Source organism: Nicotiana sylvestris, unplaced genomic scaffold, assembly GCF_000393655.2.
Source record: "Nicotiana sylvestris unplaced genomic scaffold, ASM39365v2 Un00086, whole genome shotgun sequence".
Lineage (NCBI taxonomy): Eukaryota > Viridiplantae > Streptophyta > Magnoliopsida > Solanales > Solanaceae > Nicotiana > Nicotiana sylvestris.
This window is the reverse complement of record NW_027184422.1, coordinates 9350-25883: the sequence shown is the minus strand read 5'-3', so window position 1 is coordinate 25883 and position 16534 is coordinate 9350. Positions and strand designations below refer to the sequence as shown.

The 16534-nt window shown below is 37.2% G+C and overlaps 1 protein-coding gene across 1 annotated transcript; it reads right to left on the bottom strand.

Annotated features, from left to right (window-relative positions):
- Positions 1-9127: 9127 nt before the first annotated feature.
- On the bottom strand, positions 9128-11734 carry LOC104222282 (5-epi-aristolochene synthase 3). Its single transcript, XM_070165709.1, has 7 exons — positions 11540-11734; positions 11200-11458; positions 10721-11096; positions 10423-10641; positions 10153-10291; positions 9770-10015; positions 9128-9659 (listed from the first exon to the last, which is right to left on the bottom strand). Exons 1-7 carry the CDS (start codon positions 11648-11650, stop codon positions 9363-9365), a joined length of 1647 nt encoding a protein of 548 aa, XP_070021810.1. The 5' UTR covers positions 11651-11734; the 3' UTR covers positions 9128-9362.
- Between the last annotated feature and the right edge of the window lie 4800 nt (positions 11735-16534).

The window sequence follows — 16534 nt, the reverse complement described above, 5'->3', positions numbered from 1 at the left end:
TATTACAAAATAAGGGAGTAGAGTAGAGTAGAGTTGTTTCCTGGAACTATCAAATTCCTATTACTTTATTTATAAAAGCTAATGTCATTGTTGCGCCATAAATTTCAATTATTAATGTAGTATTTATTTTGGTCAGTTTAGAGTTAAATTGACTGGATGGTCTAAAAGTTAATCAAACAGTTTCCACGAACACAACAATTTTTCTGTAAAAATATACTATATAATTACGTAGTCCTTTATAAAATTTAGGTTAGTAATTTTGTAGAAATAGAATTTATTTATCACTTACATTGTTATGAATGAGCTTCGCCCCAGCTAAACATCTTCCCCACTCAGTAAACACCCCACACCACTCATGGCAACCGGCCGTCCTAACTCACCACCGTCGGAACTTAAAGTGAGTCACCAAACTTTACGTGCGAAACTTAAAACACTATGGCGGCCATCTGAAGACCTACCGCTCATCGATTTGGGCTCAGACTTATTCCTCATTAAGTTTCAAAAAGAGGAAAATATGACTAAACCACTGCATGAAGGACGTATTGGTTTATCTTTAATCACTTCCTCTCTGTTCGCAAATGGGACCCCAAATTCATTGCTTCAAATGCCCAACTAACATACTCCGCTATCTGGATCAAATTGCCTGAATTACCTACTGAATTTTATGATCTTGAAATTCTCCAAAGGGTGGGATCCAAAATCGATACACTACTAAAAGCTGACACTTGTACTTCTGCCACGACCAGGGGTAGATATGCACGCATTTTCATAGAACTTCCATTTGAAAAACCACTTACAACACATGTGTTTATTGACATGTATCGTCAACAAATACTGTATGAAGGCTTTAACTTGCTATGTACCAAATGCGGAAGGCTAGGCCACACTACTAATCGATGCCCTTTCGTAATCACGCAAAACACAACCAATCCACCCTCAGCACCCAATAATCCAATCAATACCCCATCGTTCACTTCACCTTCCACTCTCCCAATACTTGATTCTTCCCAATCCAAACAAATCGATGGGGATTGGAAAACAGTTCAATTCCCACACAAGTCAAGAATACGAAGTCCTCCTAGAAGATGAGACGCATTATTTTTACCGTGATCTGCTAACAAACCACTTCACAACGAACACTTGCCAAATCAAGCTACAACGGCGATTCCTGTGGACCCCACAGATAAATCCTCTACCAGTTCAACCCCTAACCCTAATAAATTACCAACACGAAATGTCTATAATACCCACCCAAATTTTTTTATCCATTCTACTTTTGACCTATTACACGATATTGAAGATGAAACCATGCTTGAGTCCAATGTCACAACCATGAGCCCAGTAGTGAATGGGCCAACTCCAAACCGGAACCCAAGCCCAACTCCTATACCACCTATTAGCTCCACCCCACTAGAGCTACCCACAGATCCACCAACTAACAGCCAAAAAAAGAACTCTTCTCCTTCCACGTCAAAAGACCAGAAGGTCCACACGAGCCACATGGCAGCTCAATTGACACCTCAGCCTACAGCTGCCATGCAGCACTCCCCTCAATTACACCAATAGCCACCCAATTTCCACAATACCCTAAACATGCAAAGCCTGTAATCACTACCCCTACGATCTCGATTGAAGATAGCCCATTACAAACCGTATACTCAAACGACGCAGATCAATTGCACCCTACAGCCCAATAAACACCAAAGGCCGACCCTAGCAACCCATCACGTGCCCTCCCCTATTCATTACCACTTACACCATCCCAACCCTTTTCGCATCAACCGCATCCCTTAACCTCTAATAACTCACACTCTACTGAAACTCCATCATTAACCTCCACTTCTACTTTACCTTCAATAAATACAACTTACTCTTCCTCTTCAAAACCCACAAATGAACAGGTTACCTCTAAACTTCCAACACAGAAGGACCACATCCTTCACCCACACCAATCTTCAACAACACCCACTAGTCCTAAACTCAATTATCATGCAGCATCCAAACCACCTACAGAAACCCCCACGTTTTGTAGCTCCGCTATTTGTGCCTGAAGATGCCATAAAATCTCACGTTTTGAATTGAGACATAATTGATTTGATTGCTCTGATATTGGACAGTATTGTCAAAGGTGAAGAGCTCTAAAAAGCACTCTAGGTCAATTGGGGCTTTAAGCGCATAGCGCAATTGAAGCGTGGGATTTAGTTAAAAAAAGGCGCAATGCAAAAAAAATGAAAATATACATGTCATTCAAGAGAAAAGTAACAAATTCTTTTATATTGTTTTCCTCAAAAGACTAATATAGTCTAGCATTGCTCCATTCAAGATAGAACTCGTGGTCAGTAAGGGGCACGTCTTGGTGCCTTGCCTACACTGAAGCGCAGCTTAAGTGAAGGGAAGTGCCCTCCCTGAGCTTTAAGGCTTAAGTGCGCCTTATATTAGCCTTTGACAACACTGATATAGGATATGGGGGGGAGAATTAGAATTTAAGTTCAAAAAGGAAAGAAGTGTCAGAAGTATAACCTCCAGTTTAGCACATGTTGATCTCCCAGATATAAGTTGACCTTGAACTGACTGAAGCTCCTGTAATGAAGCAATGAACGTCAAGAATGGATAAGTACGTGATTATCAATTCCTATAGAAGCATATCACTCTAATGAGAGTACCTTGGACAAGTCAGCATGAGTGCTGTTGACGTCTTCAATCTTGGCCTTGAGATTAGCATTTTCTGCCAAATGAAATGCAGTAATTTGGGAAAGAAAGCTTAATTTTTAGCACAAAAATTTAAGATAAAGGCACTGGTAGTCATGGCGGATCCAGGATTTTTTAAAGATGGGTGCACTATTACGAAGCGGTGAATCTAGAATATAAATTTTAGGGGTTCAACTTTTAGTTTTACAATTACACCCAATATACTTTTGGAATTATAAGTTCAATATTAATATTTATATAGTAATTTTCTTACATCTATATCAATATATATATTCTATACTCCCCGCTGAAAATGTTGGGATTAGTTGAATCCATTGACTATATGCTACTTCATCTACTGCTACTAGTTTTAATATACATATTTCGTTTAGTCATATAAAATTTTACGGTAACAAAAGAACAATAGGAATTTTAAAGTGTAAAATTTTAAAAAAATAAATCAAAGAAAGAAAGAAAGAAAAAGAAGAAGTACTTAATTAATACGCAAAAAGTGACACCTAACATGTCTATCTCCCGTGGGCGCCAAGTTATATAAAAATTCAACAAGATTGACATGAGATTTGAACTAATAATCCACTTAGAGAGGTACATCCGATAACCATTGCACGATATGATACTTTGAGCTTGGGTGCACACACATATATTTAAATATTTTTAAAAAAAATATAACATTACTACATATGATCTAGGGAGGGGAACATGGGTTCACGTGCCCTATGAAACTGCTCCAAGATACGCCTAGGGGTGGTAAACGGGCGAGTCGTGTTAATTTCCACCATTGAAGTGTGTAGTATTGAAGCTCAGATCGTATCGAAGAGAGAAGAAGAAAGTTCTGGAAGTAATCAAAGCTCAATTGCAGAAGAATGAGAGTGATTGCATTAGCTAAATTGCCTAAAACACTACACACATGAATATATATAAACTTAACACATATTCCACTAACTAAGTAAGCTACAATGCACAGCTGTCACCGAACCACTTATGTCACCCTCTAAGCATTCACCTTCACAGTTTTCACCAGATGTCATTCTAACCATCTCAACGCCCCCTTTCAAGCTAGGTGTTGTGAAAATGTTCAAAACACCTAGCTTGGACATCAGGTGGTGATGTTGTACACTCCCAAGTCCTTTGGTCAACAAGTTTGTCGCATGTTCTTCTGTTGGGACATACACAGGGTGAATTAATCCTTCTTGTACCTTTTCCCTTATAAAAAGGCAATCAATTTCTATGTGTTTGGTTCGCTCATGAAACACTGAATTACTAGCTATATGCATCGCTGCTTTACTGTTAATGAACAACTGAATTGGGGTAGAAGGTTCAACTCCCAGCTCCTTGAATACTCCCAGTAGCCGGATCAATTCAGAGATTGTTAGTACAATACTCCTATATTCTGATTCTGCTGAACTCCTTGCTACTGTATTCTGCTTCTTTGACTTCCACGAAACTAGACATTCTCCAAACTTCACTAAGTAACCGGTTACTGATTTTCTTGAGTTTGGGCAACTTGCCTAGTCTGCATCAGAGTATGCCCTCAAAGTCATATCACCATCTGCGCTCATAAGAATGCCTAATCCTCGTTCACTTTTCACATATCTTACCAATCTATATGATGCATATCTCGACTCAAAATTTTTACCGTCGGGACCGTGATGGTACCTAACATTTCACTTGCTAGGCAAGCCAACGTTAGAACAATTTACTTCTTTTAACAGTTTAATTAATAACATTAATAAAGAACTGTAGTAACATAAATATTCTAAGTGAAATATGTGGAAGCTAGACCAGCCAAACATCTATTACAAATCCCCGAACCTGGTGTCACAACTGAAAATGATAACTACAACCTCAAGAATAAACCAACGTAGTCCAGAATTACCAATCTCTTACAATTCAAATGCAAATACCGGAAAACCGACACAGCTCAAGTAATGGAAATGATCCCTCCATATATCAATATCAGTATCATATTCACCCTTATTCCACCATATCAATCCACCCTTAAAGAACTGAAGTACCTGAAATATTCTAAGTGAAATATGTGGAAGCTAAACCATCCAAACATCTATTACAAATCCCCGAACCTGGTGTCACAAGTGTACGAGCTTCTAGAGTAATACATATAAGGGCTGAAGTAAATAGAAAGTTGTTTGTATAAAAATATATAGCTAAATAGAAAGAGGATGGGGACTCCAGGAGTTGCTGGAACTAAATAGTCATACCTCAAGTCTCTGCAAATATCCAATCCGAGCACGGTAATAACTGTTGTTAGGACCGACTATAAAATCTGCACAATGTGCAGAGTGTAGTATCAGTACAACAGAACCCATATATTGGTAAGTGCCAAACCTAACCTCGACATAGTAGTGACGAGGCTAACGCGGGTCACCTACACTATAACCTGTACGCAATATATATAATAATGACAGAATAATAAAAATACGGAACAGAATCTAACAGTCAACTGAAAAAGATAACCACAGCCTCAAGAATAAACCAACGTAGTCCAGAATTACCAATCTCTTACAATTCAAATGCAAATACCGGAAAACCGACACAGCTCAAGAAATGGAAACATATATGTTGTTGCGGCGCGCAACCCGATCCCACCAGACAACACAAATCCTCCCTTATTTCACCGAAATAACATCAATAATAGAAAACATATATGTAAATTTATTGTGGCGCGTAACCTGATCCCTCCATATATCAATATCAGTATCATATTCACCCTTATTCCACCATATCAATCCACCCTTATTCCACATGTTACGACGTACAACCCAATCCTACCATATGGTATATATCCACCCTTATTCCACCATATCATTCCACCCTTATTACACCTGTTACGGCGTGCAACCCGATCCCACCAATCAAACACTCAATGTACACTGTCAAGTTAACAATTCAAACCACCAAACCTTTACGATAAATAAATGTCAAACTGAACCAAAATGGAAACCTTGAACAATATAAGAATCTACATAAGTAATACTGCGCAGCGAGACCAATCCAGCAATTTACAATTAAAAGCTACAAGCAAGTCAAATTTAACAACTAGCAGGGATTCGTGAAACTATAAAAAAGAGCTAACCTAATGAATAGGAGAAGACATTAATTAACAAGTAGCAGTTAAGCAGGGAAAATATTTAGAGCATTTAACAGTTAAGACAAAGAAGGAAGCAATTAAGTAAAAGCGGAAAATCAGGAAAAACAGATAATTCGGTAGCGTATAAGCACTCATCACCTCGCATATACGCCGCTCACATGAAATTCACATAGCACATAGTCTGAGGGTTTCTAATTCCCTCAAGTCAAGGTTAACCAAGGCACTTACCTCACTCTGCAGTCAATTCAAAGCTCTACCGAGGCCTTTCCCCCTAGAATTCGCCTCCAAACCACTCGTATCAAACCACAATTGACTCAATTGTATCAAATATTGCTAAAGGAATCAATTAGAACGTATAAATTTAGAATTCCCAAACTTTCCCCCAAAAAGTTAAAAATCGATCCCGGGACCATTTGGTCAAAATTCGAGGTTCGAATCAAAATTCATTTACCCATTCATCCCCAAGAATGGTTATGTAATTAGTCTTGGAATCCAGCCTCAATTTGAGTTCTAAATTCTAATTTCTCAAAAATCTCTAATTCTACCCAAACCCCCAATTTCCACCGGGAAAATCCTAGATTTTATGTTGAAGATTTGCGAAATGTAATGAAAGATTGAAAGAAAATAAATTAGAATCGCTTACCAATGTTTTGGGGAAAGAATGGTCTTGGAAAAATCGCCTCTAGGGTTTTAGGATTTGAAAATTTGATGAATGGGGGAAAAATCTCGTCTAACTTAAGTTTTGATCAGTTGCAGGTGTCGCATTTTCGACAATTTGAGAACCCCGCAAATGCGAAAAAGACTTCGCAAATGCGAAGATTGGCTGAACTTGCTGACCTCGCAAATGCGACCCAGTGTTCGCAAATGCAAACTGCAAGGATCGTAAATGCGATCAAAAACTTCGCAAAATTGCCTCTTCGCAAATGCGAAGTCTGCATATCTGGTGCATCAACTGCTGGTTTTTCTAAGTTCAAACACTTCGTAGCCTATCTGAAACTCACCTGAGCCCTGGGGGCTCCAAACCAAACATGCACACAAGTCTTACAACATCATACGAATTTGCTCACAGGATCAAATCGCCAAAATAACACCTAGAATTACGAATTGAACACCAAATCGAATGAAATTTTCAAGAAAGCTTTAAAACTTCTATTTTCACAACCGGACGTCCGAATCACGTCAAACTAACTCCATTTCTCACCAAATTTCACAGACAAGTCATAAATATTATATTGGACCTGTACTAGACTCCGAAACCAAAATACGGACCCGATATATACAAGGCCAAACATCAATCGATTCTTAAAAACCATTAAACTTTCAGACTTTTAATTTTCAACAAATATTCATAACTCGAGCTAGGGACCTCCCAATTCGATTCCGGACATACGTCCAAGTCTCAAATCATGATACGGATCCACCATGACTGTCAAAACACGAATCCATATCTGTTTGCTCAAAACGTTGACCGAAGTCAACTCAAATAGATTTTTAAGGCAAAATTTTCATATTTTATCAGTTTTTAACGTAAAAGCTTTTCGGAAAAATACCCAGACTGTGCATGCAAATTAAGGAAGACTAAAATAAGGTATTTGAGGCTTCGAAATATAGAATTAGGTTCTAAAACACTAGATGACCTATCAGGTCATCACAATAAAGCGGTTTGCAATAGGTTTCTCTTTAGCAATCAAAGATAAAAAAAAAAAAAAGCAGAAGTAATATTTAGGTATGTAAGTATTTTGAAAGATGATGAAGTGATTTCTTGGATGTTGTGGTAGGTATCTTGTTTAAAGTATCTCCACTAGTTATCAGGTTTACGAGGAAGGAAGGAAACGGATAAAAATTGAGAAATTTGTCCAAATAAGCATCCACCTCAGCAAGTATATTATTTTTATGTTATTTTCGGTCCAAGTTGGACGTCTATTAGTGTGAAGGGTAAGAGTGAGCCAAAAAAACTAACGGCAAGGACCTTTTTTATACCTAAAACTAACGGAGGATAAAAGTGATCTATTTCCGATAGTTTAAGGCTATTTTTGGCCCTTTTCCGTATTTTAAATTTTTAAAAGTGCTTAAAATGGCAATTTCCCAAATTTGGTCGCAGTTTTGGAGATTGTGATTATAACGGTCTCCGATTGAGCTAAAATTTGGCAGGTTTATGAGAAACAGCCCAGTTCGATACTCACTGCTGTGCGGTGAAAAACGTTAATTTTAGCGTTTTAAGACTGTTTAGATGGGTTTGAGCATTTTTTTGAATTATGGAACTTAATCATTAGAAAAAATTTCGTAGTTGTGATCAAGTGGTGATAGCAGTTAAACCGTATGGTCTCCACTTTTAATTATAGTGAGATAATAAATTTACATGTTGACTTTAGTCTTCCTCCATATCACATAAATTTAATTTATTATGTACCCAATCGGTAAAGTTACTAGTTATTGATTACCTGTATTGACTCTCTATCTGAATTTAAAGGTTGAATCAATTTTGTAATTAAAAGGCAATCATGATTAAGTGGTGATAGAAATATATTTCTATGGTCTTCTACTATTAATTTTAAGTGAGTAATAAATTTACCCGTTAACTTTAGGTCTTCCTCCATATCGGATAAATTTATTGTAAGCTAATTAGGTGAAATACTAGTGAGTGATATCATGTACTTACTCTCCATCTGAGTATATATGTTGGATCAATAGAACTAGAGATATTAATTATGTCGTTCACTTGACATAAATTAACGGTACACTCTTCATCTGAGTTGGGTTTGTTTTAATTTATTTTAGTGAATAGTCTGGCATTACATGTGTATGCTGCATGAGTAGTTCTTTTCCCATCAAAATTTTCTATTCAAGTTGCATGAACACGTGTAGTGTGTTTGAAATTTTAGTATTAAATGGTTATATACAATTGACTGAAAATAACAGTATGCTCTCCATTGAGCTGGTTCTGTTCCTTTCTAAATTGTATAATTCTTGTAATATATAATATATTTTACATGAATAATTCTTTTCCCATCGAAATTTGTTATTCAAGATATATATATATATATATATATATATATATATATATATATATATATATATTGAATGCAATCTGAATTTTATTATCTAGTGTTTTGACTTATTATGATCTATTTAATATTTTATATCTCAACCCCACAATGACTTTATGCAATTTGTCGTATTATTGTTAGAATTTTCTTTTAATTTAAAGGATACAATATATGTACCTTTTGTGAGATCAAGTATGATAAAAAGAAATACTAATTAAGGAAGGACGAGCAAAAGGCTCAGATTACTTCATACACTAAAAAATAGGTCACAAGAGACTCCCATAACATGCTTCATATAACAAGATTTCTCCGCAATGCAAGTGAATTCATAACACTTGAAGATTACTTCTTACAAGGAGGTCCTAGTTAGGAAGTCCACTGCACAATCGCAAAACCAGCTTCCTAACAACTTAATTATACAATTTAAAAAAACATATATAACTACTTTCTCAACACAGAAGAATGAAGTTTCTTTAAGATGAGCAACAATTGGCAGCTCAAACTTCGATGGAGTCCACAAGCAGGGCAATAATGTGAGGTTTCAAGACTTTCTCCGGATGAGTATATCCATCTAGATTGTGTATATATGTAACCTCAACAATACGAGCAAGATTTAGAATACGAGATAAAATCTCCGTAGATACAGGAGTGGGCCTAAGAAATCCTTCATTAATATCCTTCCATGCTGCTTCAGCCATTCCTTGAAATTTAGCCATTGCATCTTTTGTTGATATGCCATAATCTCTCATGCAGCACTCAATTCCTGTTGCAATTTGTCCCCTACTTTTCTCAACCTGAAAGGCAGATAGATTAGGGGCCGGGTTAGCTTTTATATTGCCTCAATTGTTGTCGCAACATTTTGTTTGTCTAAATATCATATAATTTCTTGAGATACATTTCATACCTCATACGTGGCTGTATCATCAATAACTCGGCATATTATCACACTAGCTTCAAGAATTTTAGGATTCTTTGACAACCACTCAAAATCCTGCTCTGTAACGGACTTCATGCCCAAATACGATGTTGTCGCGAGGTAGTAATATGTAGTAGTTGCTAGTGCATTGCTTAGGTATTCAGAAACAGGTGGCATATATCCTTCAATAAACCATGTTGACTCGACATTATAATTTCTTACTACTTCTTTCATCTGCGAATACAAAATATATATGTTCAAGTGTTAGAAAATTTGATTGAATTGTATCAAGTTTTTGATCACTAAACGACGTACACAAGGTAAAACAAAGTGAGAAATGAATTAAGGAAAAAAACATAGCACAAACATACCCTTTCTATTGCATGGCAGACAATATGAGATCTTCCAGCACTAGACAATTCCTTTTCATAATCCGTGTAAAGATCTAGAATAGCTTTATAACTGATTTTCATGTAATCAGGAAGCCGATCAATTTCGTTGATATCCCATCTGTAGGATGACAAAATTAAGGTGAACTCATGCATTTTGAAAGAGCACAACTATAATGAGTAGAAGTTCGTCTTATTCTTTTCACAACGACATTCACTATCAAAGAATAAGTGAACTGATGAAGTTCATACCTTTGTATGGCATCTGTGTATGCCTCAAGTTCTTTAACTGTACCATAAGCATCAAAGGTGTCATCGACAATCGAAATCATTGATATGGTCTTAACGAGTATGACGCGAGCTTGAGAGTATTGAGGCTCAAAATAAACTCCTAATGCCCAAAAGTAGCATTCAACCACTCGATCTCTAGCATATGGAAGTGTTGTTACGAAATCCAAATCTTTCCACCACCTGCAACATAATAAATTAACATCAATACTTGAGATATGATCAATCAAAAAAGGGTCCACATCGTTTTTATATATCGTACCTTGATACTTCGGCAAGTTCTTGTTTGTGCAACATTTGGAGCAAGTTGTAATCCAATTTGGCAAATCGAAGTAACACATCATTTTTTGATTGTTCCTTCTCATAGATTGATGAGATGAAAAATCGGGTCTCTACTCTAGGAACGCCCTTGTGCAAACATTGCTCAAGGGCATGTGTCACTTGCTCCCTAAGCGGAGATTTCAAATGTGGAACTGCAGATTCAAGATGGATAGTGGAGAAAGCAAGTGCGTCTTCTAAGATATCGTCAGCATGAGTCCTTACATGTGAAGCTTCATACAAGTTCAATAATCCTAAGACATCACTAGCAAGAGATTCCTTGAATTTGCCATTTTCGTCTTGGAATTTGCTGAAAATTTCTGGTATTTCAAGAAAGAAAGCTCAAGATTAGTTAACCTTCTTTCAATAAATGGATAATAATTTTAACAACAATATTAAAGGTGTGTTTCATGATGAACTTACCAGGAGAGATGTTGAAACCATGTTGCCTGAGCAATCGAAATTGAAGTGCAGAAGTGCACAAATCGTTGCAGTTTGAGTTTTGGTTGTAAATCTGATCCAAAATATCATCAATTTCTTTCTCAAAGTGGTAGGATATGCCAAGGCGTTCAATAGTGTCTATCAAATTCAATGTGTCAGCCAATTTTCTTCCTGTTGCTAACAACATACTCCTTGTCTGTTCCTTCAATGCTTCAATCTCTTGAGCATACTTTTCAGCAACCTATTTATAATGTATTTTAAAAAATGAAATTAGAAAAACTAATGTTGTTCAATAAAATTAACCTTGCTTACAAGAACAAACCTGATTGTCAATGGAGAATGAAAGGAACTGATCACCCCACAAACTAGGGGAGAAGTCGGCGACGGGGCGAACAATCTCTTCTTCATAGTTGGCTACTGCTGCTGAGGCCATTGCTAATAAAAGATGAGAGTATTGTTTTTGTTATTTTAAGGAAGAAGGAAAGGAACTCTCAGTTGTTGACTTAATTAAATGGAAGAGAATTAAGGGACAAGTATATATAGTGGTGAGAGACTAGTTAATGTAATTGATCAAAAGCACCTAATCATTTCCCAGTTGCCTTACTAGACTTTACACTAGCTAGCAGCCTTTTCATTCATTCTTGGCGTCTGGGGTCTATTTAAAGTATATTACTTTATTCTTTTTCGTCAACTGAATATTACTATTATTTAAATAGCCATATTACAAAATAAGGGAGTAGAGTAGAGTAGAGTTGTTTCCTGGAACTATCAAATTCCTATTACTTTATTTATAAAAGCTAATGTCATTGTTGCGCCATAAATTTCAATTATTAATGTAGTATTTATTTTGGTCAGTTTAGAGTTAAATTGACTGGATGGTCTAAAAGTTAATCAAACAGTTTCCACGAACACAACAATTTTTCTGTAAAAATATACTATATAATTACGTAGTCCTTTATAAAATTTAGGTTAGTAATTTTGTAGAAATAGAATTTATTTATCACTTACATTGTTATGAATGAGCTTCGCCCCAGCTAAACATCTTCCCCACTCAGTAAACACCCCACACCACTCATGGCAACCGGCCGTCCTAACTCACCACCGTCGGAACTTAAAGTGAGTCACCAAACTTTACGTGCGAAACTTAAAACACTATGGCGGCCATCTGAAGACCTACCGCTCATCGATTTGGGCTCAGACTTATTCCTCATTAAGTTTCAAAAAGAGGAAAATATGACTAAACCACTGCATGAAGGACGTATTGGTTTATCTTTAATCACTTCCTCTCTGTTCGCAAATGGGACCCCAAATTCATTGCTTCAAATGCCCAACTAACATACTCCGCTATCTGGATCAAATTGCCTGAATTACCTACTGAATTTTATGATCTTGAAATTCTCCAAAGGGTGGGATCCAAAATCGATACACTACTAAAAGCTGACACTTGTACTTCTGCCACGACCAGGGGTAGATATGCACGCATTTTCATAGAACTTCCATTTGAAAAACCACTTACAACACATGTGTTTATTGACATGTATCGTCAACAAATACTGTATGAAGGCTTTAACTTGCTATGTACCAAATGCGGAAGGCTAGGCCACACTACTAATCGATGCCCTTTCGTAATCACGCAAAACACAACCAATCCACCCTCAGCACCCAATAATCCAATCAATACCCCATCGTTCACTTCACCTTCCACTCTCCCAATACTTGATTCTTCCCAATCCAAACAAATCGATGGGGATTGGAAAACAGTTCAATTCCCACACAAGTCAAGAATACGAAGTCCTCCTAGAAGATGAGACGCATTATTTTTACCGTGATCTGCTAACAAACCACTTCACAACGAACACTTGCCAAATCAAGCTACAGCGGCGGTTCCTGTGGACCCCACAGATAAATCCTCTACCAGTTCAACCCCTAACCCTAATAAATTACCTACACGAAATGTCTATAATACCCACCCAAATTTTTTTATCCATTCTACTCTTGACCTATTACACGATATTGAAGATGAAACCATGCTTGAGTCCAATGTCACAACCATGAGCCCAGTAGTGAATGGGCCAACTCCAAACCGGAACCCAAGCCCAACTCCTATACCACCTATTACCTCCACCCCACTAGAGCTACCCACAGATCCACCAACTAACAGCCAAAAAAAGAACTCTTCTCCTTCCACGTCAAAAGACCAGAAGGTCCACACGAGCCACATGACAGCTCAATTGACACCTCAGCCTACAGCTGTCATGCAGCACTCCCCTCAATTACACCAATAGCCACCCAATTTCCACAATACCCTAAACATGCAAAGCCTGTAATCACTACCCCTACGATCTCGATTGAAGATAGCCCATTACAAACCGTATACTCAAACGACGCAGATCAATTGCACCCTACAGCCCAATAAACACCAAAGGCCGACCCTAGCAACCCATCACGTGCCCTCCCCTATTCATTACCACTTACACCATCCCAACCCTTTTCGCATCAACCGCATCCCTTAACCTCTAATAACTCACACTCTACTGAAACTCCATCATTAACCTCCACTTCTACTTTACCTTCAATAAATACAACTTACTCTTCCTCTTCAAAACCCACAAATGAACAGGTTACCTCTCAACTTCCAACACAGAAGGACCACATCCTTCACCCACACCAATCTTCAACAACACCCACTAGTTCTAAACTCAATTAGCATGCAGCATCCAAACCACCTACAGAAACCCCCACGTTTTGTAGCTCCGTTATTTGTGCCTAAAGATGCCATAAAATCTCACGTTTTGAATTGAGACATAATTGATTTGTTTGCTCTGATATAGTACAGTATTGTCAAAGGTGAAGAGCTCTAAAAAGCACTCTAGGTCAATTGAGGCTTTTAGCGCATAGCGCAATTAAAGCGTGGGCTTTAGTTTAAAAAGGCGCAATGCAAAAAAATATACACATGTAATTCAAGAGTAAAGTAACAAATTCTTTTATATTGTTTTCCTCAAAAAACTAATATAGTCTAGCGTTGCTCCATTCAAGATAGAACTCGTGGTCAGTAAGGGGCACGTCTTGGTGTCTTGCCTACACTGATGCGCAGCTTAAGTGAAGCGAAGCGCCCTCCCTGAGCTTTATGGCTTAAGTGCGCCTTATATTAGCTTTTGACAACACTGATATAGGATATGGAGAGGAGAATTAGACTTTAAGTTCAAAAAAGGAAAGAAGTGTCAGAAGTATAACCTCCAGTTTAGCACATGTTGATCTCTCAGATATAAGTTGACCTTGAACTGACTGAAGCTCCTGTAATGAAGCAATGAACGTCAAGAATGGATAAGTATCTTGGTGACTGAAGTATCTTGGAATGTATACATCCCTTGGTTTAGGCCTCATAATATATACCTATACCAAATGAAATGCAGTAATTTAGGAAAGAAAGCTTAATTTGTAGCACAAAAATTTAAGATAAAGGCAGTGGTAGTCATGGCGGATCCAGGATTTTTGAAAGATGGGTGCACTATTACGAAGCGGTGATTCTAGAGTATAAATTTTAGGGGTTCAACTTTTAGTTTTACTATAGCACCCAATATACTTTTGGAATTATAAGTTCAATACTAATATTTATATAGTAATTTTCTTACATCTATATTTATATATGTACTCTATATTCCCCGCCAAAAATGTTGTGATTCAACCGACTATATGCTATTTCATCTACTGCTACTAGTTTTAATATACACATTTCCTTTAGTCATATAAAATATTACGGTAACAAAAAAATAATAGGAATTTTAATGTGTAAAATTTAAAAAAAAAATCAAAGAAAGAAAGAAAGCAAAAGATGAAGTACTTAATTAATACGCAAAAAGTGACACCTATCATGTCCATCACTCGTGGGCGCCAAGTTATATAAAAATTCAACAAGATTGACATGAGGTTTGAACTCATAATCCACTTAGAGAGGTACATCCAATAACCATTGCACGATATGATACTTTGAGCTTGGGGTGCACACACATATATTTAAACATTTTTTAAAAAAATATAACATTACTACATATGATCTAAGGAGGGGATCATGGGTTCATGTGCCCCATGAAACCCCTACTAGATACGCCTAGGGGTGGCAAACAGGCGAGTCATGTTAATTTCCACCATTGAAGTATGTAGTATTGAAGCTCAGATCATATCGAAGAGAGAAGAAGAAAGTTCTGGAAGTAATCAAAGCTCAATTGCAGAAAAATGAGAGTGATTACATTAGCTAAATTGCCTAAAACACTACACACATGAACATATATAAACTTAACACCTATTCCACTAATTAAGTAAGCTACATCGCACAGCTGTCACCTAACCACTTCTATCACCCTCTAAGCATTCACCTTCACAATTTTCACCAGCTATCATTCTAACCATCTCAACACCCCCTTTCAAGCTAGGTGCTGTAAAAATGTTCAAAACACCTAGCTTGTACATCAGGTGGTGATGTTGTACACTCCCAAGTCCTTTTGGTCAACAAGTTTGTCGCATGTTCTTCTATTGGGACGTACACAGGGTGAATTAATCCTTCTTGTACCTTTTCCCTTATAAAAAGGCAATCAATCTCTATGTGTTTGGTTCGCTCATGAAACACTGAATACTAGCTATATGCATTGCTGCTTTACTATTAATGAACAACTGAATTGGGGTAGAAGGTTCAACTCCCAGCTCCTTGAATACTCCCAATAGCCAGATCAATTCAGAGATTGTTAGTGCCATACTCCTATATTTTGATTCTGCTTAACTCCTTGCTACTGTATTCTGCTTCTTTGACTTCCACGAAACTAGACATTCTCCAAACTTCACTAAGTAACCTGTTACTAATTTTCTTGAGTTTGGGCAACTTGCCTAGTCTGCATCAGAGTATGCTCTCAAAGTCATATTACCATCTGCGCTCATAAGAATGCCTAATCCTGGGTCACTTTTCACATACCTTACCAATCAATATGATGACTATCACGACTCGAAATTCCCACCGTAGGGACCGTGATGGCACCTAACATTTCACTTTCTAGGCAAGCCAACGTTAGAACAATTTACGTCTTTTAATAGTTTATCTGATAACATTAAATATGAATTGAAGTAACTGAAATATTCTAAGTGAAATATGCGGAAGCTAAACCACCCAAACATCTATTACAAATCCCTGAACCTGGTGTCACAAGTTCATGAGCTTCTAGAGCAATACATATAAGGGCCTGAAGTAAATACAAAGTTGTTTGAATAAAAAATATACAGCTAAATAGAAAGAGGATGGGGACTCCAGGAGCTGCGGGAGCTGAACATC

Coding starts and splice junctions, on each gene's coding strand:
- LOC104222282 (XM_070165709.1), bottom strand. CDS start 11,650: ATGGCCTCAGCAGCAGTAGCCAACTATGAAGAAGAGATTGTTCGCCCC. Junction 11,459..11,539: donor CATTCTCCATTGACAATCAG/GTTTGTTCTTGT, acceptor CATTATAAATAG/GTTGCTGAAAAGTATGCTCA. Junction 9,660..9,769: donor ATGATACAGCCACGTATGAG/GTATGAAATGTA, acceptor TCTGCCTTTCAG/GTTGAGAAAAGTAGGGGACA.